This window comes from Mytilus edulis, chromosome 6 (assembly GCF_963676685.1).
Source record: "Mytilus edulis chromosome 6, xbMytEdul2.2, whole genome shotgun sequence".
Taxonomy (NCBI): domain Eukaryota; kingdom Metazoa; phylum Mollusca; class Bivalvia; order Mytilida; family Mytilidae; genus Mytilus; species Mytilus edulis.
The window spans coordinates 19,736,008-19,763,065 of record NC_092349.1 but is presented as its reverse complement, the minus strand read 5'-3'; the positions used below and the strand labels follow the sequence as shown (position 1 = coordinate 19,763,065).

Genomic DNA, 27,058 nt, shown 5'->3' with positions numbered 1-27,058 from the left:
AAGCTTCTTGATGATGTCAGTTATAACTTCAACTACGTGTGTGTGGATCAGAGTGAAGTTTTACAAAGTAGGAGTTGTCCCTCCTTAAGACAAGATATTTATATCTACGTTGGCAATTCTTTTGATTAAACAAAGCAATATCATATCTTTCAATTTGTCTTTTAGTTTGTATTCCGATATAACTGTATACAGTGTAATAAATCAAATGTTTTAATACTATTGATACTCAGATGAAAGAGGCTTAGATTGTATGTAAGTAAGATAAAAGAATAAGTAAATAAATGAAAATTGTTGGTAAATATTGACCGATATATAACACGCCTACTTATTGGGATCACACGTTTATCAAAATGAAAAGAGCGAAGATATTAACACATGTTATTTCACCCTGTTCATCCTCTCCACCCCCCCCCCCCCCGGCAAAAAAAAAAGAAACTGGTAAATCTTAACAGATTTGTTTTATAACATTATCATAATATATACATAACGCTATTCTGAATGGATGTAACTTTAATGTTTGAAGATAGCATTATACAATTCATCTACTATGAGAAAGCCAGCTAATTAGAAAATCTATAACTTGTGTTATCAATGCCATCAAAATGTAGTGATTTTGAGTTCTAGTCTGGTCCCACGAATTAATATTGTCCTGTTATATTCCCATGTGAAAGTAATATCTATAAAAGCTGTTCGAAAGCACGAAATTTACAAAGCGTTTATTTCATTTACATATTTATACGTATTAGGATTTATCCATGGAATATTAATTCCGATAGTCTCGATAGTCACACAGTTTTAGCAATAGAAATATAAAAGGTTTTAACATATGTATACAATTGATATAATTGACGTTTGGGTTTATTATGAACTAATGATATTATCATATGTATATGTACTTATCATAATCTGTACTTTAATATCTCCTAATCCAGCAGAAATGTTTTTGAAATTTTTGGCAGATCAGTCATGTTTACCCATACAAATTGCGTAATTGAAAATGATAACTTTGACTTTCGTAATAATTAAGCACAAGAGATATACATAATAATATTAACGAAGTATTATGTGATTGTTAATATCACACCTTAGATTAGAATACAATGAGACTTGAAAGAATTCCAAATAGTATGTGTTTATGTTCCAACGGTCCGACCATACGCGTACGGTCCGTATAAGTATACGCGTACGGTCCAGTACGAGCTGACCATACATGTTATTTGATAATATGGGTTAAATTGAAACAATCTTTATTTTTAGTTTTACAAATTGTTATTGATAATTTATTACAATTACATAGATACAATGAACAAACGAACACTTGAAATTAAGTATTTGTTTAATTGTATATCTGAATCCTATTTTGGTACTCTTGCCCAAGGTGACACAATTCAAGTAACGTAATATTTTTCACATTTTCATGTATGCAATTCATGCATGTTCCTTTTTTTGCATTTGCTTTTTTTGGTAAAGATGCTAAATATTCTAAAACAATTGATAACAATTGATCTCCTACATAATGTTTACTTCCGATATCTTTAATTTCAGTGTTCATAATACAGTTAATGTATAACTGATCGACATGGCTGATACAAAAGATTAGCGTGAAGTAAAAAAAAAAATATAAAGTTTTTGTTTCAATTGTAATTGCATTTTTGTTATATTAATTTTAAAGTTAATTTATGGATCTGATATATGCATTTGTATCTAATAAACTTGACCAACTTGATAATATTAGTCCAAGCGTACGCGTACGGTCCGACCGTATGAGTATTTTGAAAAAGTACGCATACGGTCCACACCGTACGCATACGGTCCAAATACTCAGACGGTCTGAAACATTTACATTAGTTGCCACAAATCGAAGACAGAGAAATGTTTCCCTGTAAATATTTCAAAATAAAAGTATAATTGTGAGGGATGAACATTCGATTTTTCTTCGCGTGGGGTGGGGTGGGCAGACAATTTTAAACATGAATTGCCTGGCCTGTTTTGAACTAAAAATAAGTATCAAAAGAAACAAAAATGCTGCTATCAAACGGTTGTCCTTGAAGCTTGTTGTTTGTATTTCTGATTTTATAATATAACTTCAAATTCCTTAAATTCCGGCAAAAAACAACTGAATATTCACTTGTTTGCAATAGATAAATCAATATACTGAATTTATTGCACGTATATCCTATGTCTGGTAATATAAAGTTGATCAGTACATGAATTTTCAGAAACATAACGTTCAGCCATTTTAAGTATTTGATAGTTTTTTTCCAAATGTATACCAGGATATTCTTTGGGGGTGTGGATAAAAATGCCGAATTGTTTAACAGTGACAAAAAAAAACTCGCAAATTACAAGAATCGCACCTGTTTGTTTCTAAAAAAAAATCAACATGTAGTTTAAAACTTATCATTACATGGAATGTCCCCCCCCCCCCGACTTACAATTTTATGGTTAAAGTATAACGAAATTAATTTTTGAAGTGTATAAAAAAAGTGCTATTCATAAGTACGTCTGAGTCAGTGACAACCCTTATAAAGTGCTATTGATACACTGTCTACAGTAAGGACCAAATTTATAGACAACAAAAATCAAAAGACGAAATCTTGTCCCCCCGACCATTTATGTCTTTTGTAGACAGTGGCATCAACACAGTATATATGAAAAATCATCAAAGATACTAGACATATCAGTTTGGTATATTTACGTCAGTCGTGCGTTTACTGAAGTTTCTAAATTGATTCTCTCATTCTTGTCATGTTCCATGTTTCGTTCAACTTGATAGAAAGTTACAATCGCATCATATAAACATACTACAAAGAATATTGAAATATCTGAACCAACTCTGTACAATTCTTTGGATACCCCTGGTTTCAACATAATAAAAATCGCGAAGAGTATACATGACTATTATCACTTAAATGTCAAATCGAACAAAATAAAGTCATTCATCAGAGATCCTCCTTATTCTATTTTTTTTGTAAATAGTTCTTAACCAATAATATCCAATCGTTCTAAATTTAATCATAGGAACCAATTAAAACAGGTTGCATGTTGAGCAACATTCATTGAGACTCAAGTATTTAAAGGTTTAAAGTCCAGTTTAAAGTTACAGATATTTTGTTTGTCGATGACACAACTAAATTGACTAGAAATGTATTTCAGTCACGCTATTCTTCTGGTTCATTTTGTGGTTATGGCTGGAGCTGCTCATTTAAAGAAAGGTAAGCGATCACCAAGCTATGTATATTAAATAGATTTCTATTTCATTTTCATTTTCTTACCTACTGCAAATCATTTTAGACGGAATCTTCAATATAAGGAGCCTGTAGTTTGCAGCGGTTTACAATTATTGCTGCCTGCTACAGTTTTAAGCTGTTTATTGTTTTTTCGTAAATCTGGCCGTTGGTTTTTTTTTTAATTGTTTTACATATTACCTATGATTATTTTCTTTCTGACTTAAATCATTTACACTTAAAAGGTATGCTGCATGCCTACTTTTATGCCCACTTCTGTCATTTATTGCCCCTTCTTTATCTCATCATGAAATACAAATCACGGATTTTACTAAGAATTTTGCAAGCCGTCTTCCATTTAGATGCTGAAATAGTAAAAAAACAAAAATGAGTCCATAGTATACTGATGCCACTCTGGCACTATTACTTTCCATGTTCAGTGGACCGTGAAATTGGAGCAATACTTTAATTTGGCATTTAAATTAGAAAGATCATATCATAGGGAATATGTGTACTTAGTTTCAAGTTGATTGGATTTCAACTTCATCAAAAACGACCTTGACCAAAAACTTTAACCTGAACTTCGTACTATCATTTTCTATGTTCAGTGGACCGTGAAATTGGGGTCAACATTTAAATTGGCATTAAAATTAGAAAGATAATATCATGGGGAACATGTGTACTAAGTTTAAAGTTGATTGGACTTCAGCTTCATCAAAAACTACCTTGACCAAAAACTTTGACCTGAAGCGGGAAGGTTTTGTTTAGGGGTGTTTGTTATATGTTTTATTTTTAATCGTTATTTTTATGTCTTTTTGGGTATTTAGTAAATCTTTTGGGGAGAACGGGTAATCGTTTTGAATTGTTTTACTTTTTCGCTTGATAGTTATTTGTTTTTACCAAAAAACTTAAACGAAGTTTGTATGAATTGAATAACCTTCATTTAGGAAATGCGTTCAATTTCCTTCTTTCTTTTTTCATATAGAAGAAGTAGCAGAAACCATTAATGAACTGGATAACAATTACGGAAGACAAATACGCAAGGTAAGTTTGTAAAACATTTTCAAACTTGATAATAATATATGGTCTAATAATTGCAACGATCAACATCCAAACTATCTTGATCATGTTTAAAATTAACTGATGCATTTGCCAAATTAGATTATAAATTGAATAAGAGTGTAGATTTCACAATACATGTGTTTAAAGATTAGCTGCAATAGACAATAGCTTCACGCAATATCTCCATAAACAAACTAGCTCAGTTGGGGATTCAAGGGGGAGAAAGGGGTATACGTACCCCCATTGATCGAAAAAATAGATCATATTGAGCAATTAGTTTTCAAAAATGTGTACAGCATAGCTACACTCTGTGGTATTTCGTCACTTTATGGCCCTTTCAATAATCCTGGATCCGACTAGGAACTAGCTTCATCATTTGTATTTCATGGGTAAAATTGGTGACTGATACGAGAATGTTTCAGCTTATGGTATATTTCATTACATTTATCAAATATTACACTCCTTAAGAAGCTAGTTTGTCTCGTGAAATAGTGTGGTTATCTATAAAATATATTAGCGAGTTAAAGTCATACATGCAGGAAATGATACTTTCTCTAATTTTTGTGCTATTTTCACATTTCTTGACCGGTGTGAGAAAAATATTTCTCCTCACTAGTGAAAAATCTGTTCTCGGCAAATGATTAGTCGAAATTTGATTATGACGTCAAATGTTTTGTTTTCTTCTCAATTTTCCTATTGTGACGTCATGAAAAAAGGCGACCTTGCCTGATGACGTCGCATATAAAGAGCACAATTTTCTGAAAATCTTTGAAAAAGAACGATAAAAAGCATTAGAGAAACAGATTCCGACACTATAACTCGTGTATTACGGTATTTCTCCACTCTCGACAGTTAAATTTTATTATTTAAAGGGCTTGGCAAGCCTCTCGCTTTAAATAATAAAATTTAACTGTCTGGAGTGGAGAAATATCGTAATACACTTGTTGCAGTGTAAGAATCTATATTTCCATTATAGATTTATCCCATTTTCGTTATCTATTTAATTTGATGCATTCTTTTAAAACTATTAAATGTGCAAAGGCTACTGTGACTGAAAAAAACGTATGCTATGATCTTAAATATAAGACCTGAATTAAACGAACATCGTTGTTCATAGGTTATTCATGGGAAGTTGTCTCAGAAAAAATAATAAGAAATCTCATTATTTTGATATTACGAAAAAGACGTTAGGCTAGCATTATGATTAAATGTTTCACCATCGAAATCCGTGGAATCTTGTTTTACGTCAATTAATAATTAGTGTATGTTTTTGTTCTGTAACACAACTATTTTTACACATTCGCGTCTTAACTTCAATTATTGCATATAAATATTTCCGGTATACTTAGTATAAAATTGTCTTACAGATGTTTTGAGGAATAGAAGAAAACCTCGTTCATCGTATAGTACTTTGCTATTTGTTCTGTGTATAAAGCTCTTTTTTCAAATTTTACATGTACTTATGCTTTGCAAAGTGTGGCCTTGATAACAAATATAACATTGTATTGTATAAAATGATTATTTCAGATAAATCAACACAGGCAATTACAGGATAAGGATGAACGCTATATCAGCAATTATAATGCCTTTCGAGTCAAAAGACACCTTACGAAAAACCTACGGACACTTGATAAAAAAAAGGGTATCGATGAGGGGTACAAACTTGATAATCTAACGGTATGTTTTTTAATCTATTAATCTGAGAAATAAAATAACTATTAATTATCCTTAAAACATTTAATCTAAATGAGAAGGTTGAACTGAATTCTATCAATCGCTTTGAAATTTAAAGATTATTAGTTCTTCATACATTCGTCATATTTTTTACATATAATATATACATGTTATTTAGAAAGAGTTGTCATATTTCCAGTAGAGTTAATAGAATGGATCGTCTGTTGATGAGTGGCTAATATTAACGGGTTTTTTTTCATCTGTAAAAACAGAAGCTCATTCAATAAAATCTAATAACAAAACGATGATTTAAGTAATGCAATTAATATTGGAATATAAGATGTCAATGATATTCTTATGGAATTAACCTATTTAGTTTTAAGCCTCTACGAAGCGAAATGAACAACTTTGAATAGAATCTAAAATATCAAAGTAAAGAACGAATATGATTTAATAAACATGTCTATCCTTATAATCACATCAAACAGCGATGTTTGATAACCTGATGAAAAAAAAATTTCAAACGTATACATTCGATAAGTTGTTAAGTCATTCTTTTCAAACAACTTTACAACGAACATACCGAACTTCAAGAAAAAATTAAATTCGGAAAATTCAAAGTAACTGGACAAATTGCAAAATTAAAAGTTCAAACACATCAAACGAAAATTAAGAATATTCCTGACCTAGTACAGATATATCATTATGTAGAAATGTGTGGATTAAACCTGGTTTTATAGATAACTCAACCTTTCACTTGTATGATTGTCGCATACAAGTCCATTAAGTTAACCATAATGTGTGAACAATTCATCAATGAATTTTAGCACGAGTAACTAAACATATCGTAAATCGATTTTGGAGAGACAAATTAAAGTAACAACAAATAGAAACTGAAGGAATTTATCATCTTACAAGAAGGCTTGTTGTTCAATGTTAAGTATTCTGTGCAATGATTGTAGACTCAAACAAAGTTATACAAATGCATTTTAAAGAGAAAAAATACAATGATGGAGTACTATCTTGGGACAGTAATCTGATAAACTAAAATATTCTAAATGCACGTTGAATCTTAAAGTGTAGAATTGTCATACATGTTAAGCAAAATGCGAGCATGTGACTGTTGGCTGAAACTTAAAATATAAAACCATGAAAAACGTTGATGACGTCACGGTCACATGACTTAATTACGTCTATGGGCTCATAACAAAATAACGTCAGCCAATCAGAAGACGCGTTACATCCAAAATTAAATTATAAAGCTGTAATCGACAAAAATTGCATAAAACATTCAGGGCATCATTATAAAAAGCTATTTTTAAAAATCAAACAAAGAAATAATTGGAAAAAGGGCTTTCGTTTGATTAGGATCTCACATAATTTTGAGATATAAACTTTCCGGCAAAAGTCTTGGTCGACAAATTTCATGTTTTGTTTTGACTTAGACCGTGACGTAACAAGGTCCAACCATTCTCAAACTAGGATCTCGGATATAAGAACATGTCGGCACCGCAAAACAACACTTGAACACATTGATTGTGTTACATTTTAATGTTGTGTAGTTGTTCTCCTCTTATATTTAATGTTTTTTGTGTCCATCGATTTACGAGTTTTTAACAGCGGTATACTACTGTTGCCTTTATTTATACTTATTTTTTTCACAGGATCTTGATCCTAATTCGTATTTGGCGTTTTTATTGGATGGAATGAGTATTGATGACCACGGAAAAGTACACCAGGTACAGTTTACTTCATAGATAATATATGTATTCAGTGTTCAAGTAATCTTCATTTTGTCATTTGGAAAATTATGTTTTGACCGTGGTTACCGTATACTGTATTTGATTGTATTCCACAATTTCATTATTTTCTTATCTGAAAATTTTGATTCATGTTCTTTTAAGAAATACAATCAGTAACAGTGTGTGATTACCAAGTGATACTAACACTCACCCTTTTTCATCATTCGTTCATCTCATTGTTAAAACAATAGAGCATGATAAAAGATGTACTATTACACATTGTTAAATACACTAAACAAAATTCATATGAAAATAAGGAGCTGTGATATGATAAAGTTAGACAACTGTTCAATAGAGACGATTAAGACAGCTAAACACACTGCCTTTATCAACAACTATAGCATGTGAAAAGACACGACATCATCAAGTGTAAATTAATTCAAATTAGAAAACTGGAAATACTATGTAAGTTTAAACTTATAGAGATTCTTTATGATTATTAATTTAAAATGTTGAAAACTCTTCCTCGACGAATGACAATATATCACCACAAATAAGTCCTGGTAACCTTTTACTGTAAAAAAGTCTCTATATATTGTAAAAGTATGTTCATTTTAGTTTAAAAACAATATTTGAGAAAATAGTTTCCATTTTTAATTTCACATTCGTTCACGGTTCAGGGTACGATGATGCTGGTGATGTTAGAAATAGACAGGAGGTATTCACTTTTCTCTTACTGTACCATGCCTAATCAGTTTATTTTACTGATCATATTTTACAACTTGATTCAATAACCTGGTATCTGGAAATGTTGAAAAAAGAGGGACGAAAGGTACCAGAGGAACAGTCAAACTCATAAATCTAAAACAAACTGACAACGCCATGGCTAAAAATGAAAAAGACAAACAGAAAAACAATAGTACACATGACACAACATAGAAAACTAAAGAATAAACAACACGAACCCCACCAAAAAATGTTGAACTATTGTTACCACCTGAATGCTTTACACGGGGATTTCGTGTTGTACATTTTTGTATGTAGGATTGTATTGACTCTTGTTATTAGCCTTTCTTCTTTTTCATCATGGTTCTGTCTGGGTTTTATTCGACTAGGGTATTTGAACGCCCTCTTAGTTTTTGATGCATCTCTTTTAAAATAAAGTTGCGATAATGGGGTATCATCAGTAAGTTCTAAGATTTGTTTACATATTTAAAATATTTTAGTGTTTTAAAATGTTTGATGATGATGACTTGATATATATGTATTGTAGAGGCTCTGAGTTATGATGCTCATATACATAGTTTGAAATTTTTATTTTAACATTTTGAAAAACCTCCATGGAGTAATGATAATCTATCACCAAAAATAGCAAAAAAAAGTCTTCGTAACCTTTTACTGTATCATAAAAGTCTCTATATATTGTAAAAGTATGTTTATTTTAGTTTAAAAACAATATTTGAGAAAATAGTTTCAAATTTTAATTATCACATTCGCTCACGCTTCAGGGTACGATGATATAAAAAGTAAAATCACAAAAATACTGAACTCAGAGAAAAATCAAATCGGAAAGTCCATAATGACAAAGTCCAATATTCCTGGCTACAGGCATTTTCAATTGTAGAAAATGATGATGTCTCTATATAAAGTATGTTCATTCTAAATTTAAAACAAAATTTAGAAAATAGTTTCCATTTTTAATATTCACATTCGTTCACGGTTCAGGGTACGATGATATAATTTGGTGATGTCTCTATATACTGTGAAAGTATGTTCATTTTAAATTTAAAATAACCCTTATAAATAGTTCCAATTTCTAATTTTCACATTCATTCACGGTTCAGGGTGCGATGATATAATTTGATGATGTCTCTATATACTGTGAAAGTATGTTTATTTCAAATTTAAAATAACCTTTAAAAAATAGTTTCAATTTTTAATTTCCACATTCATTCACGGTTCAGGGTACGATGATATAATTTGATGATGTCTCTATATATTGTGAAAGTATGTTCATATTAAATTTAAAACAAAATTTTGAAAATAGTTTCAATTTTTAATTTTCCCATTTGTTGAGGATTAAAGGTAAGATGATAGAATTTATTGATGTATTAGCCATTATTAGACACAAAGTATTCATCAATCCGTTATTGCATCAAGAATAATCAACTGGTTTTACTAATCATATTTTATGTTTTGATTAGATAACCTGGAAGCTGGAAAAATTTGATCAATAGTTAGCACGTAAATGATTTACGCAGGGGGTTCGTGTTGTAAAATGTTTAATTGTGTGCGTAGTATTCCGTTGATTGTTGTTTTTCTTTTGTCTTTTGGATTTTTATCATGGTTTAAACCTCTTATTTTAATTATTGTTTTTGAACGCCTTCTTGATTTTTGGTGTACTTTTTTTGAAATAAGGTTGTTGGATTCATTTGTGATATTGTGGTGTTATCAGTAAGTTCTTAAATGTGTTTATATATTTAAAATTTAAAAATATAAAATGATGATGATGACTTAATATATATGTTTTGTACAGGCTCTGTGTTATGATGCTCAGAAACGTTTTTTTTTTTTTAACATTTAAACATTTGGTCCTGCACGAACCCGAAAAAGTTATATCTTAAACACCTGAGAGCTGAATTGGTGTCAAATGTGTAAATCGTCCCAATTCTAGGTTGTTTTTATATTCTTTTCCTTATATTTACTTTATCGTCTTAGGATTTCAATTTTTGGGGTTTTAGCGTTCCCCACTTCGGAAGCAATATATACGAAATATTTACATTGGACATTGCATAGGCAAAATATTCCTTTTTGTTACATAAAAAAAAACGTTTTCCCATTATTACCATAACCATATTTTTGACCATTATATTTTTTCTGTTTTAGCCCATTGGACGTAATATCAAGAATACAACGAGAGCCATTGCATACAACTTAGATAAACATCCAGTCCCTCCTTCTGTGAGTAGTTTAATATAGAGAGTTTGAGTTATGACAATATTTTAATATCAATTAAACACATCAGTATTGATAACAAATATAAAAGTAATGTCAAGTGAAAAGATTATAGAAGAACAATATTTAGTTTATGATGACGGACAATTCATTTGGATAGTCACTAGAAAAGACAATATGAACGATAAAGACAGAATTGCGGCTTCGTATCAGGCTACCTCAAAGAGATGTTCACGAATTTTATAACATCCAGAGACCGTTTCATAATGGGTAAAAAAGAATTGAACCCTCGCCTTCCTTTCCAATTTCATTTTGTAAATGTATTTATGCTGGTCAACTAAAGGATGATACACAAGTTTAAACTAAGATTTATCTTAACATATAATAAATACGAAAAACTGTTTAAAATATTTACAAAGAAAATGCATATGATTAAAAGAATTTGACCAAATTGGAAAGATAGAAAATACCGAGTTATTGAAGAAAATGATGACAAGAATCGGCACTTGATTTCGAAGATGAGAATTAAGTATTCAAATATCTGCAAAGGCATCCAAAATTTTAAGCAGGCATTATTTAAGTTTAAAAGTTTTAAGTTATGATATCGTTTTTTGAATTTTGGGTTAAAAAAAAACGATTTTAGTATTTCTTTTTTTAGAAGTTTTGCCTTTATATCAATGGGTTTGGTGAGAAAATAACACTCTGTAAAAGTTAGACGGGATTCGGCAACAATTTACCTCGGTGTATTGTATCCAGTTTCGTTATATATGGAAAATGCATTGCCGTGTATTGTTTCTTTTGTTGACTAGTATACATGTTTACATCAAACACAGTTGAATGGATCTAAGGCAACTTTGACCTAAAATAGACAATTGCGACGAAACGATTTTCATAACCGCCTTTAAGCCCAAACTACTTGTCGTATTATTCATAGTTTGCTCATGTGATTAAGCGAAACATATTGCAATTTTAGTCACCATCCTCTAACCGCCAATGCAAAAAATTTATAACAATATGAAATAAAAAATAAATCATTGTCATTAAGTTCCCCAAAAACGGCGTATCGAGCATCTTAAGAGCATACAAAAAATAATTGCTTTTGGACCTTGAATGATTTGTAATTAGAATTGACAATGCAAAATTGTAACCTAGGTTTAAAGTATTGTGTACCAATTTAACATTGTAAACAAACAGTAGAAGAAAGGGGTGCCGAGAATCTGAAACTTAGAGGATAGAGAAGCGAGTCAAATATTAAGTGTCTGTATTATTGATCGACATTTTAGCGCATGTCCTAAGTTTGACCTTTAGTTCTATGCGATATTTTTAAATTTTGGTTCTTCATATCATTCGAGATTTCGTGTGGCGTCCATTTCGCGGAACTGGTATACATAATGGTTTAAGATTCAGCTTAGTCCGCCCTGGATGTAGGATTTTTCGGTGACCGAGACAATGATCTGTTGAATTATTCATTAGGTAAAAGAAAAATTACAAAAATATCGAATTCTGAAGACAATGCTAAGCGACAAGCCCCTAATAAAATGAAAAAATTAAAAGCTAAAACGAATTGATAACAACTGACATATTCATAAAGTCGTACAGACATTTTTTTATTAAACCTGGTTTTATAGCTCGATAAACCTCTCACCTCTGTGCCAGACGATATGTCAACAAAGAAAAACAAAAAGACATATAAACAACACACTTCAGCAAAAACAAATAAGATAACAAACAAATATACCATAACACAACAACGTAATGATATAAGTACAAATGTACCGTGCCACGTCAAAAGGATAGTCACAAAAATGGACTAAAAAGTAAAAGATAAAAATAACAAATACATAAATAGCCCTATGCTTTATAATTAAGAGATGCACAAGCTCATCAAAGGTACCAGGATTGATTTTTTTCTCTCCGTTACTTCTTCATCTAGTAATGAATGTAAATGAAGTTATCACATGTCTTACAGGGAACCGATAACAAATTAGCTTTCTGTCCTCATAGTTCTTATAGATTTTATGCTAGTATATATTGTTTCTTTTTAGGATCCATCTAAGAGAAATTTTGACTACATGTATGCTGGTTTGTGGCCGAACAGAATTGTTCCTTATAAGATTAATTCAACGTTTAGTAAGTTGATTTATATCTAAGACAATTGCAAATAAATAATATTCAAGTCTTGAACGGTACACTTTATTATATTTTATCATATACATACATACATGTATTATGGTTACCAAATGAAAGAATTAGATCATAAAAAAGATGACATTTGTATAGCTTTTGGTCTCTTACCAAACTCAGTCAACCATTCTCGTTTTCAAACATTCAAATAACGTGTCCACCGTTAAATCTGGAAATCAATGGTTGCATAATTTAAATACATGGTGTATACATGATAATCAGTTCGATAATTTATCATCTTTACATTGTTTGCATTAGAATCGAATTTAATGAATCAGTTTAAACAAATTTATTTATACTGGATTTGGAATCAAGTTTTGCATCTTATATTAATCCTTTTTCACTTTGAGGGTGCAAGTGCTGCCTTGTGACGGCATCCGCCTGTGTTTTTTTTAATCTAAAAAGGTGTTTTTTACGTGCAAGAGATATGGCTCTTTCTTAACACGGGTCAGCCATTATTCGCCCATTCGGACGGACTATCGTCGTTTCCTCAAGACCATTCTTGCAAATGGTGTCAAAGGAGAGCCGAAAATTCAGTCCCTGAAATGTTCATCTCGGAACAATAACAAGTCTTTAACCCGCCAAAGATTAATATTTGAAACTCCTAGGGACACCTTTCAAATATTTTTTTTGATGATGACAATGCAAGGAAAAGATATTTTGGGACAATAAAAACAATAAGTCGACGAAAAAGACGCAATACCAAGGACCTAAATTATCGATTGTGTCATACCCCTTGTGTAACATTTTCGACGAGAACATGGCTTGTAATGCATTCATAAGAGATGACGCAAAGGTAGCATTTAGATGAAATCAGTACAGGTAAATGTTTGAGTAAATTCGAATCCTTCCGGTACGCTTGGTTTGTATTTCCCAAATAAGTTTTTAAGCGTCGGTAAACTCTTCTGATAGTTTGCAAATTTGTCACTTTGAAGCATGTATGTGTAAAATTAAGGTTTCAAATAGAATTGAATTTGTGCCGATGTTTTTGATAATTGATTTTCACTGCGCATGTTTGCAACATAGATTAACCTTCGACCTGCACTTATAGTCTTAAAAACAAGTAATTATTCTATCATTCGACAATCGAACAGACCCTTACAGTTCCGTCTCTAGGACATCTTTATCAATTTATATAGTTAAGTTTTTAACTAATCTAATTTATAATAATTCTTCTATAATGTGAAGATCAGCGCTATAAAACCAGGTTTAATCCACCATTTTCTACATGTGAAAATGCCTGTACCAAGTCAGGAATATGACAGTTCTTGTCCATTCGTTTTTATGTGTTTTGTTATTTGATTTTGCCATGTGATTATGGACTTTCCGAATTGATTTTCGTCTAAGTTCAAAATTTTTGTGATTTTACTTTTTATTTCTAATTAGTTTTGTTTGTTTGTCTATCTCTTTTTTCCTTACTCTTTAAATTCCTTTTATTCTAATTGTTTTCTTTAAATTTTATATTATTTTACACACAGAATTCTGAGATATATCAATGTTACTTTCATCATGTATGATGATTCAACTATTCGACACTAGAACAAATCCTCGCAGTTCTCTAGGACACCTTTATCAATGAATATAAGTTATGTATTTAGTTCATCTAATTCACTATTCTTTAATACCTTATTAATTTCATTTATTTGCCGATCTATATTTTTGGAGGGCTTTTTTTCACAAGTGAAATACTGCTTACTAAATCAATTCAGAAAACATCTTTGAAATATTAGCCTTAAATATAAAGATTAAGCCCAGTTGTATCATTATTCTTTCTCCTTCTGGCAAAGCCACCTAAAACATTAAATTATGAAGATTTTTTTTTCAGATGCTGACCAAAGAACAAAAATTGTTAAGGCAATAGTAGATTTTAATGAAAAAACATGTGTAAGGTGGATTCCATATGACAGCAATACTCATACTCATTACGTCATTTTTAATGATGGACAGTGAGTATATATAGGAACATCATTCAATGTATCAAAAGTATTAATATCATATCACTAATGTTAACAAGAATCATCAAGAATACCGCACAGTTAATATACAATATAAACCACAAAAACCCGAATTCTCTAATCTCACTCCAAGCAACGCAGAAGACAGAAAGTCTGATCTGGTACGGGAACAACCTGTGGTCTAGTTGAACTAGTTGTACATACGTTATAACATTTCATTTTTTCGTGTGTTATTTATGACGACGGCCAGATTGAACATGGAATAAAAAGAGCCACAGAATTTTGTAAAGAGGACCACAATGTGTTCGTCTCTTCAGGAAGATAAATGCGTTAAATCTGAAAAATTCCCAGCCTTTTCATTATTCATTTCTAACTTGTATAACATCTAAGAATTCATGAAACTCGGTAAAGCCTCGTATTCTCGATAGTTATATCCACGCTGTTAACGTGGTCAAATCATAATAATTTTCTGAAATTGAACCTATAAAAACAATTCTAAACAACTCTGATGTAGAAAAAATGGTGGAATCAATCTCGTTTTATATTTATCTAAACCTCTCACTTGTAAAATTTTATGATATTTAATTAATTTGGGATACAATACGAAAACTTTTTTGCTACTGGTAAACATTTGATTTACTGTTAGATCATAAGTATCCACGAATAGGTTGGGATTTTTTTCGTACATCATCGTTGAAAATAGCCCTACATCAGGCATCATATTAAACGTTCCCATTTCCAACCGGACTGCAAAAACACTGTACCTTTTCACCACAGTTAACCATGATTCAATTGTAATACCTCAAGTACATATATAATGGTGTACACTATTAAAGCTCGTTATGAAATGCCTGTTAAAGCTTTCTGTACAGATTTGTATTCACAGCCTTACTTTTAATCATTTGTTTTCTTACTACTTGTAGAGATTGCTCATCGTATATTGGACAAGTTTCGGTTATTCCCCAATCAATAGATTTGAAAAAAAGCGAGTGTTTTGAGGTATGTATTGGGTATTTTTGTTTTTTGTTTCTTTGATAACTAACATTACGATTATTTTCATTGTTATTCTCATTCCAAATAATATGATTTACATCAACAAATATAATTGTTCTTATATTAGAGAAAGGCATAAGATGCCAAAGGGACATTCAAATATTATAAGTTTTCCTCTTCAAAGCACTACATATAGTTTACAATTTCAAGTCAAATGAAAATCGTTTTAATAATTTAAATGATACTAAAAAATAAAAATAAAAGACAAAGAATGAATAGGTTTTAGAAAAAAATGGTAATATGGTCTTTAAAGAATTAAGATATTATTGAATTCCACGCAGAAAAGAAGCCTAACTTCAATTTTTGAGTTTTTTCTGTTTTCATTTTTTAGGGGGATTCCCTGCAATTATAGATTTTGATCGAAATATAACAATAACTGAAAAAAGTATTTTTAAAATCTACGTAGGCCAATGTATATTCTCAGCTTATTGAATTCATTTACAGAAAAAAAAGTTGGCAGCTAGATCAAACGTCGGTCAAAAGATAACACTTAAAGAAACAGGTGCTTTCGTATATTTAACATGCAAATTACTTGAGTTTAAGCAGACCAGTTAGGACTTGTCAGAAGAGGTATATTCTGTTTTACCTGGCCTTTCAATGGTAAAACGGTAACTTTCGTTATTAAAAAAAAATAACTGATTGCATTTAAGTATACAAATACAAATAGACAAGATAAGCCTTGACACTATGAATAATATAATGTTTTATTTCCTTTGATATTTCGTGTTATATTGTTACTTTAACAGCATGGAATAATTATTCATGAAATGCTACATGCCGTTGGTGCTTTTCATGAAATGTCTCGATGGGACCGAGACAATTATTTGACTGTTGTTATGGGTAATCTCGTAGGAGGAACGGGTAATACAAACTACAGAAAGGAAGCAACAAGTGATATTTATCCATTTGACCCAGCATCCGATTTAATGTATCCTATATATGTAAGTCTTATTTAGAATCATCATTTCTTTTATTATCGGGTGTATCTTTAATTGTTTCTGACACAAACATTTCCATTTAAAATTTTACCTAGTAAAAATTATACCCCCATTACGCCATTTCGGTTTTACAATCGTAAAAATGGAAGCAATCGTAGGGATGACGCGCTTCCAATTGAGCTCTTGAAAAAAACAAAAAAATATCCACACAGCACCATTACGATCCTTATATTCCAGTTGTGTTTTTATCGGCAGAATAGTAGCTAATGAGCATGTGTGATCGGTTGTCAGTTGGAATTTTCAAAAATTTATAAACATTTAAAAACATTCTAATTAAATACTTTGTGGAAGGGCAGACTAAAAATGTTCAGTGGTTGAAGACTATAAACCCTAATTCTCACTCACAAAAAAATGAAGTTTTTACGAAGATATACATTTTCAAGATCCACATGAAAGTCTGTCGTCAAGAACTATTAGTAAAAATTTGCTATTCGAAAATACCTTCTCTGTGTTTTTGATTCATTAGTAAGGTATTTCACTCGACCCATATATTTCATTTTTTAGTACTGGTTGATGTTATAAAGTCAACCTGTAGCCTTGATATATAAAAATGATAGAATCTGAAGCAAGATGATGTGTCAAATACGTTTTCAAGACAACATATTCAAGACAATCACGCCCTAACATATAGAGATGTACTCGATTTTCTCTTTTCGATGCAATAGTTACCCATTTTTGGGACATTTTTCGTTAGGCACATAACGGAAGGACAGAAACGAAAATTAAGGAACAAATCAATTGATATATTTTCCGTCCGTGGTGTTTTTATTTCCAACTTAATAGACACTTATGTCGTCGACTTGATGCAAATGCTGTTTGTATGAAAAAATAAGTCGTAATTTGTCCGAAAATTGTCCTTTTTTATTCACTTATCAGAATTGATGTTAAGTCGACATTTATCCTCGTCCGCCCTAAACAATATGTTAGATTTGTCAAACTAAATGTATTTGAAACTGAACTTTAAAATAATCTACATTAACATTGTAATATTCAAACATAATAAGTGTTTAATGATATTAGTTACATAGTGCACTAGTGACCTAAAACGATAGATATAGCGTCAGTAAATTCCATATGGAGTGAGAGCGTAAAACACTATGTAACGAATTTATCTTACTGACTATCTAAACATGTGATATTTAGACTTATGGCCTATACAAGTGATCAAGTCTTCAATACTGTTAGTATTATGATCCAACTTTCATAAGTCTATTAAAAAAAATATAAAAAAAGGCCAACAATAACAACTTGTTAGCTTTCAATGTGTTGTATGGAATTAATTTCACTCGTTCGTTATCCATTTAATCGTCTGTTGTTATCACCGCCGTGTTGTTTGTATAAAGGGACACAACTCCATTACTAACCTTATATGGAATATACACAGTATCCACGCGGTTGCTCTTAACCAATCATGTTCTTAGAAATATATAGGACCTTATATAGAAAGATATTTAACCGAGTCATCAAGATGTTCCACTTAATATTGTTCTAAAGTTCCCACATTATTCTTTTCTAAAGTAGAAGATGTCATACTAGTAGTATGTGATTTTTTTTATAAAACAAAAGACATGTTGGAAAATTTTCAATCACAATTTTGATATTTTGGCAGTAATATTAAAACTTTGATTTATACCTCGCGGTCTAGTCAGTGTTGGCATTTCATATATCATTTTAAATTTGAGATTTAAAATACTAACGAAAATAGAGATTTGCTTCATTTTTTAAGCGTTTCTTCAAACTGACACATATGGACAACTTCAAACTAGAACCTTTTAAAAACGTGATGACATCAATTTTCCAATAAACTTTCCACTTCTCACCAGTAAACTGCCCCAAAGCTTTATCGCTCGCATATTGTGCATGATTGTTTATTGAGACAAAGAACTTAAGTCTTTAGAAAATAAAACAATAGTTTAATATGTAATTTAACATGACATTTTGACTGGTTATGGCGGATTGCAGATACTGAATACATAGCAGGGGACGAATACAGTGTCGACGTAACCAGTCTCGCCCCTTTTAGAGTTTATGAAATTACATGGTTTTAGTGTAAGCGTCAATTTGTCAACTTCATGAGTTTCTAAGATGTGAAAATAGGTAGACTACTGTTCCCTAAAAATATTGCATACACGTTGCTCTTTTTAAATGATCCAATATATTTATTTTTCTTTATTATTCCTAAAACAAAAGTGCTAAGTTGATAATATTTATCATTAATTTCTATTGCCTTTATATTTGTAGTTCGTATTAGATCCTTCAATATGTTGTATATGCTTTTATTTCTTTAAATGTAACGTATTTTGTTGTTTTGTATCATCATCTTTTTAGGCATTATCAATAAATGGAGATAAAACATTAAAATTCCATGACTGGAGACAAGAGTTTCTTGCAGGAAAAGCTACAGGTTTCAGTTTCTATGATATTGCTGAGGTTACTGAGGCTTATGAATGTACTAGTAAGAATATCGTCATTAATACTGTTTAAAAGAGGGACGAAAGATACCAAAGGGACAGTCAAACTCATAGATCGAAAACAAACTGACAACGCCTTGGCTAAAAATGAAAAGGACAAACAAACAACAGCACACACGACACAACACAGAAAACCAAAGAATAAATAACACGAACCCCACCAAAAAACTAGGGATGATCTCAGGTGCTCCGGAAGGGTAAGCAGATCCTGCTTCACATGTGGCACCCGTCGTGTTGCTTATGTGATAACAAATCCGGTAAATAGTCTAATTCGGTAGGTCACATTAATGAAAGGGAAGGGGATTGTAGCTACGATGTAAGGAACATATCCGATATCATTTGTGAAACGGTTATTCCATAACGGTCAACCAACTCGTGATGGCGTCCGTAAAATTTACGGAGGGATGATTTCAACTTCACCATTTGGAACTCTTGGTATAATAGCTTCCTTGTGAGCAGCAACCCTCTATCAAGAAAATCATGATAGGAAATGCAAGCACGGGAATTTCGTATCAGTTGGGAGATATATACCCCGTATGCAGGTGCTGCTGGAATGTTGCTACTTAGAAATGGAAAGTTCACAATTGGATAGCTGAAATCATCTCTTTTGTCGTAAAGTTTTGTTTTCAACCGACCCTCATTGTCAATTTCTAGATGTAAGTCAAGATATGAGGCCGACTTAACTGTATCTGTTGTATCCTTTATCTCTAGCTCGATTGGATAGGTGCGTACCACATAGTCACCAAATTTTGAATTATTTAGTGAAAGAACATCATCTATGTAGCGAAAAATAGAGTTAAAGGATATTGCTAACTTCTTATCTTTCTTCCTAAGAAGTTCCTGCATGAAGTCAGCCTCATTATAATAAAGAAACAAGTCGGCAAGTAGAGGGGCACAGTTTGTTCCCATTGGAAAGCCGACAGTCTGTTGAAAAACACGTCCTCCGAACGTAACAAATATGTTGTCAATCAAGAAATCAAGCATCTTGATAATATCATTTTCAGAGATTTTTTTGTTCGAATCATAGTGATCCTTAACAAAGTAGGATTTATCCCTCCCTAAGACAAGATACTTGTATCTACGTTGGCCATTCTTTTTAACGAAGCAAAGCAATACCAACTCTTTCAATTTGTCTTTTAGTTTGGAATGTGGAATACTAGTGTAAAGAGTAGAAAAGTCAAATGTTTTAATACTGTTACACGATAAAAGAGATTGTATGTACTCTAAAAACAGCAACGGTACCAATTTTTCTGCACCAGATGCGCATTTCGACAAATAATGTCTTTGATTGCTGATAAAATAGATGTTAATAATTTCGAAAGAGGTTTCGTGGAGCAGTTGGAAGACCAAGCAATATACCGTTGTTTGTAAGGACACTTATGTAGTTTAGGTATCCAATATAGTGATGGCAGATCCAGTTCTTCATCTTTGGTTGAAATTCCAAAGGAACACAGAACAGACCTATGATTATCCAGGATTTCTTCTTTGGTAAGTGTCGTGAGAGTATATGTTGAGTGTCCAAGTGAATTGTCAATACCTAATTCGTTTATCAAGCAGTTGATGTAATGAGTTTTACACACAGAAACGATGTTGTTTTTGGCTTTATCTGCGGGGACAAAAACATATTTGTCATGGAGGTAGGATAGGTGCTTTGCAACAGTTGGGTCTTTAAAGATTGACGTAGCATGGGCATTGAATGACCCATTCAGTTTCTTAATTCTGATTTGTATCAACGACCTCACTGCCTTAATCCATTCGGTCTTCCTTCTCGCGCATAGCCCATTGCCTGGCATAATCCTCAACTGAGTCCATCAACATTTTAAAGTTGTATTTCCAATTGATGAATTTAGGCTCGCGATATTTCGGACCTTTCGATAACACATTTCGTAGAGAAGTGTTATTAACAATGTTGAGGTTACCGGTGATAACGTGGCCGCAGGATTATATGTGAATTGGGAATTAGCACAAGTGCAATCAGGAGGTTTAGACTTGAAGTCGTCAATATCGAGATCCAGCAAAACGTGTTTGTAATTGAAAATTTTAGTTGCAATAAATGTTGAAAGATAAAACCTATGTCATTGTTAATTAAGTGTTCTGTATGAGTCGTTTTACAATAAAATCTCTCTCTCAAACTAAAACCGAAAAAAACACATCAATTATGAGAGGTTAACAACAAAACAACAGAACAACTCAAAAAACGATAAAACAACACACATACGATATATATACATATTAATATATATCGCCAATGGAAAAAAATATTCCCGAACATATTCCTTATTTGTTTTGTGTTTATAGTGATACAATTGTATTTAAATGATAGAGATTTCTTTTGGACATAATTTCTTAAAAGATAGTATTCTTTCATGTTAATATTTCAAACGATATTTTTGTGATTAATCTTAATTTGGGATTTTTTAAAACAGTTATTTTATATTTTAGAAAAAAGGACCATGAAGTTCTCTTGGACTATTCCAATAATATATTTATATGTACTACTATTTTAGATTCGTGTGTCTCACCACCTACCTGTCAGCACGGAGGATTTGTTGATAAAACTTGTTCATGTGCTTGTCCTGGAGATTTAACTGGCACTGTTTGTCAACAACTTAAACAAAGTAGTTGTAAGTATATTCTGAGTATATAGTGTCTTCAACCGTAGTGTGATGCATTGGACATTTTTCTTTTTCATTTTAATATGTGTACTAGTAGACTTCAAATAATTCCTGATTCAGAAGTACTTTTCTGCATGTATCATTATCTGGAACACTCAAAAACAAATAATTGAATTCAAGAAATTTACAGATAAGGAGAAACATTAGAAGCTATCTAAATAAGGGAAATAAAAAGAATAGCACAGTTACTTTAAGTCCGTATTGCCTGATGGATTTGGAATTATTATTTTCTTTGCAAATCGTAATTTATCAAAGTGGGGGTTAGTAAAAATAGATATTGTATATCATATCAGTAACCAGACACCACTAGTGAGCTGATGATACACCCGAGAACTAACAGTCTATCAGCAGTGGTATCAAGCCAGTTAAGGTGGTACCTAACACTACAGGGAGATAACTCTGTAAAATCAGCTAAACGTTTTAATTACGTTGTGTTGTTAAGGGAATATTAAGCTTCTCAATTATCAAAATAAGTGTTTGACAAACTGCTATATAACCAGTGTAATTTTTCTGATAAAACGGTTGGTTCAAATGTTTTTAATTTTTTATATTTTTATAAAAGGGTCAAAGTCAATACTTTGTCAAAATTTTAAGAAAATTAAACGAGCCAAATTAATTTTAGTTAAAGTGTTGGGTACCACCTTAATAACTTTATTCAAAGGTTTTGATAACATTGAGATATCTTATTTCAGGTAGGGATGAACATTTCAAAAATCTTAAGACTTTTTCCATAGGGAAAATATGAAACTTGAGAAAGTAAAGGATCATTGACTTGACGCATACATTTAAGACAAAAAATGAATGATTTGGAAATTATTGTTGTATGTGATAGAAACGGTGGTAATTTTGAGTTAATCAAATGACATCACGAATATACTTATAATAATTTCAGTCAACTGCGGAGGTACTGTTAATATATCAGGCGGTGAAACATATTTCCTGACGTCACCAAATTACCCATCGAATTATGACCTCGATGTGCAGTGTGTATGGTTAATACAGGTATGTATAGTGAAGAACTTAAACACAAAATGATACATTTAATAGGCAGTGTGTAATATTGTGTTTATACATGTTATATTTGAATGTAGTATTGAATATATGTTAATAGAGATATTTGTAAAGATTTCACAGCGATATTTGTATCCCTTGATTATTGTTTTTGATCAAAAAATTTGATCCACTGTAAATGTTGGTTTCAAAGATTCGTATTGTTTTAAAGATTTTTTAATAACTGTTGTGTGTAAAATATGAAGGACAGGTTTTCGACTGTTCGGTGTTTGGCCAAGGCTCCGTGTTGAAGGTCGTTCTTTGACCCATATTTTTTCTATACTTTTTATACATTGTGACTTGGATGGATATAGTTTATTTATTGGAACTCATATCACTGCGTTTAATTATACTTATGTAGACTGAATACATGTCACGTTTAGCAAATTATAATTCAAATAATTTCTTTAATGTTATATTTAAAGTCTTAATAATTTGATAGGGAGATCCTGGCAACTATATCAGAGCAACTGTTACCGATATGGATATAAGCAATAACGGCAATGCGTGTTATCACTGGATAGAAATGGTTTATGACCTCCTTGCCAACAAAGGTCCAATGTACGTTGTGTAATCTATATGTATGAAACAAAGTCATATAAGAAAAAATTGCTTGTAATTAAAATAACAGTGAAATTATATAGATATTCAAACTTACACATTTTCAAAGAGAATCTTACAAAGAAGCATAACACAGTGGCAGTCAAATACTTATTGTTTAGACTGCTATACGTGTGCACATTATGTTGTAACCTACGTTTTGATCTTAAAACTTTCATGATCATTGCAATTGTTTAAACTTCTGCTGGTAATTGCCTGACATTTTATGACAAATTGTTTAACAAATGAGACTACAATTTTCCAAAGTTATTATGCTGATGCATAGTGGTTATTTTTAGGCGATGCGGTACTTCGAACCATGAAGTCTGGGATACATCCTACGACGGAGAAATGAATACAATGATCATCAAATTTGACAGCCTTAAAGGAGGTGATAAGGCTGCTTCCCGTGGTTTCAATATAACATTAGAATCAATTGGAACAGGTCGGTTAAAAGTATATATAACCATATATAAGTGTCGTGTAATGTTTTTGTAACTGCCGTCAAGTTGTTTACTTTTTTAAAGAAGGCAATTCGTTTCTTTATATCATGTTGTTTAAAATTAGAATAAAATGGATATGTGTATCATAGTATATAAGATTAACTAAAAGCTACAGCTTGTATTTATTACATATTAGTTTTACTAGTATTGTGTTAGGGGATGCCCTGAACAGGTAGGTGAAAACCTGCCAGCGAGGAATTATTCCCAAAATGATAAACAATCCCTCATTTGAGTAATAATTTGATAGCGTTATAAAAACAAACTTTTCATAAAATTGGTATTTTTGCTTAAAATGGCACTTTATATAAAATGGAATTACTTCTCCCAAATTTGTTTGTATTCTTATTATGTTTTTTAAGTAAGTAGCTTAAACCAGTATTTAGAAGTTTTCATAGGCTGGTAACTCCGTAGTAAATCAAGATATGCCTATTAATTTTTATGGAGGTGTGCCACTTAAAGTAGAAGAAAAATGGAACTCCTAAATGATAAATCAGGTGAGTGGTTGTTACTCTTTTTGGGAATAACTCCTCATTTGGCGAGTTGCATCCAACCTGCAGAATTGACTGCAAATAAATGAGGCTTTAAATTTCTGAGAATATGTATGGTGTTCTATCCGGTATGTCAAACCGTATAGTATTAGAATGTAGAATGTAGAATGTAGAAGTAAATACTTGTAAAGTAAAAGCTCATTATAATTACATCGACAATCTTAGTTGTTGGAAAGTGTGATGATTATAATGTTTAGTTGGTTTTTCATAAACTCCAAAATGAGAATGACATAAAAAGGGAAAATAAAGAAAAAGGGGTATATTTAGATTCGATCAGCGCTTAATCGTTTACGATTTATTTCTAAACATTTGTTTTATAAAGCTAGAATCTTGAAATCTGATAAGTTAAAGCCATGTTTAAAATAACACCCCAATCTAGCGGAGCTATACTAATATATATCTTGCTAAAACAAATTTGCTGAATATATTTACAACTGGGGTAAAAATAAATCTATAACGCGAAGGAATATAAAATGATACATTTACATTAATTTCTATGAAATAATATTTGAAATGTACTCATTATATATAAGAAATAAACAATGTTACAATGCAAACTGTTAGTGTAATAATTAAAGGCATGATCCAAAGGTTCACTAAGCTTTTAATGCATTTGTGATTTGATAAACATTACACTAAACATTTTGCATCGATAATGATGTCTATCATCTTCGTGGTAGGTGTATCTCTTTCTTAACACATCTAATCCAATTAATATGTAAAATTATGAAGCCGGTTTAACTCACCATTTTCTCGAAAAAGATCAGATGTATGCGAATCTGGTAATCGCAATAAACTTAATATATCCGCATCCGTAAACTCTTGCAAAAAGTATAATAACAAAAATACTTAACTCCGAGAAAAATTCAAAACGGAAAATCTCTATTCAAATGGCCTACCCAAACGACAAAACACATCAAAAGCAATGGACAAAATCTGTCATATTCCTGACCTTGTACATTCTCAAATGTAGAAAATGGTGGATTGAATCAGGTTTTAAAGCAGTAAACCTCTCACTTATACGACAGTACCATTGATTGCTATTATATATATAACGATGCGTGTGTCAGCTACCCTTTGGAAAGTCTCAGGTTAGCTTTCATAGTAGGTTATTGCATGTCGATATAAGTATGCTGATTTTAGATATTTCATTTCAGTTTGGTTGACACATGTTAAATTGGATTATAAATGAAATGACAAACACTACTGCATTCCGTGCGAATAAACAAGTGTGTGTTAAAAATGATTTGTATTTTTGGTTATTTATTTTACAGTCGGTGTTTCGGTCAACAATAAGATATACCACGATAAATATTTGTGGTATAATTACTAATGGCATGATAATCTAACAAATTTCAATTTTTGAATGTGAATATCTAGCAGTTTTTTAACACTCATTACAATAATCAAAGATATCTATAAATGTTATTATTATTTATAGGATGTGAGTTAAGTCCGTGTCTCCATGGCTCGTGTTACAGTCCAATGAATTCAAACAACTATACCTGTACATGCACCCAGGGATTTATTGGAACAAACTGCGACGTACCCTCAGGTTTGAAATAAACATACCATTGTATTTTATACAAAGTCATTATAAACATGATATCGTATTACTGCAATTATATATATATATATATAATTTTAAGTCGCCAATTGAGATCACATGGGCACGCCCAAGCTGATTTAAAAAAGAACTTACCATCACCATCATAGATCACAACGAGGATTGGTCAAAGGCCGACAGACTTGCTCGGGAAAATTTTTGGATAAGAAAGCTCAGGACAGTTTCCCCAGAGGGCATTAATGAAAAAACATAGAAAGATCACTCATTTTCCCGACCATCACTAATTTTCCTGCCATCACTTGTGTTCAGTAACCATGGTAACTCCGGCTTCCGTACTGGACTCTTACACTTTTCAGGATTTTCTTTAATTATACAAGTTTTAATTACAGTTGGCAGGGATGTGCAAATACGCAGCCACGTTCAATTACTTACCCTTAGTAAAAATGTATTACTCCATTTTCTTATCATCAAATTACTATATATTTGGGATGTTTAAATACGCAGTCTCTGTTGCAATTGCTCTACCGTTGACATATTTTAAATATTATACCAGCTTATGTCGGTCAGGACTGTTTATTGGGACTGTATTTCCACGCAGTGTTTTCAACATTTCAACTGTCACCATCTATGGAAATTTAGAGGTGTGCCAGTACACATCGCAAATAACTATTTTTATTTTGGCATATCTTTGAAGTCTTTGCGCCGTGTTTGGAAATTTTTAAATTGTACCAGCGTCGCTTTTATTGTATAAATTGTAAGATTTTGAAAGTGTCCTTATTTGAATATTTTGACAT

At 31.5% G+C, this 27,058-nt stretch overlaps 1 protein-coding gene across 2 annotated transcripts in view; it reads left to right on the top strand.

The window, feature by feature from the left end:
* The first annotated feature begins 3,040 nt into the window (after window positions 1-3,040).
* The window catches only part of LOC139527319 (uncharacterized), a 44,075-nt gene continuing 20,057 nt past the window's right edge, over window positions 3,041-27,058 (top strand). The window contains exons 1-15 of one of the 2 annotated variants that reach the window (XM_071322682.1): window positions 3,041-3,215; window positions 4,213-4,271; window positions 5,817-5,966; window positions 7,628-7,702; window positions 10,592-10,666; window positions 12,706-12,790; window positions 14,670-14,790; window positions 15,723-15,798; window positions 16,599-16,793; window positions 19,179-19,305; window positions 21,829-21,945; window positions 22,889-22,998; window positions 23,489-23,607; window positions 23,946-24,091; window positions 26,139-26,252. In XM_071322682.1, the coding sequence (XP_071178783.1) occupies window positions 3,146-3,215; window positions 4,213-4,271; window positions 5,817-5,966; window positions 7,628-7,702; window positions 10,592-10,666; window positions 12,706-12,790; window positions 14,670-14,790; window positions 15,723-15,798; window positions 16,599-16,793; window positions 19,179-19,305; window positions 21,829-21,945; window positions 22,889-22,998; window positions 23,489-23,607; window positions 23,946-24,091; window positions 26,139-26,252 (1,639 nt within the window). In that variant the 5' untranslated portion in view covers window positions 3,041-3,145. The remainder of the gene's footprint in view (window positions 3,216-4,212; window positions 4,272-5,816; window positions 5,967-7,627; window positions 7,703-10,591; window positions 10,667-12,705; window positions 12,791-14,669; window positions 14,791-15,722; window positions 15,799-16,598; window positions 16,794-19,178; window positions 19,306-21,828; window positions 21,946-22,888; window positions 22,999-23,488; window positions 23,608-23,945; window positions 24,092-26,138; window positions 26,253-27,058) is intronic. The other variant, XM_071322683.1, reaches the window with a different exon arrangement.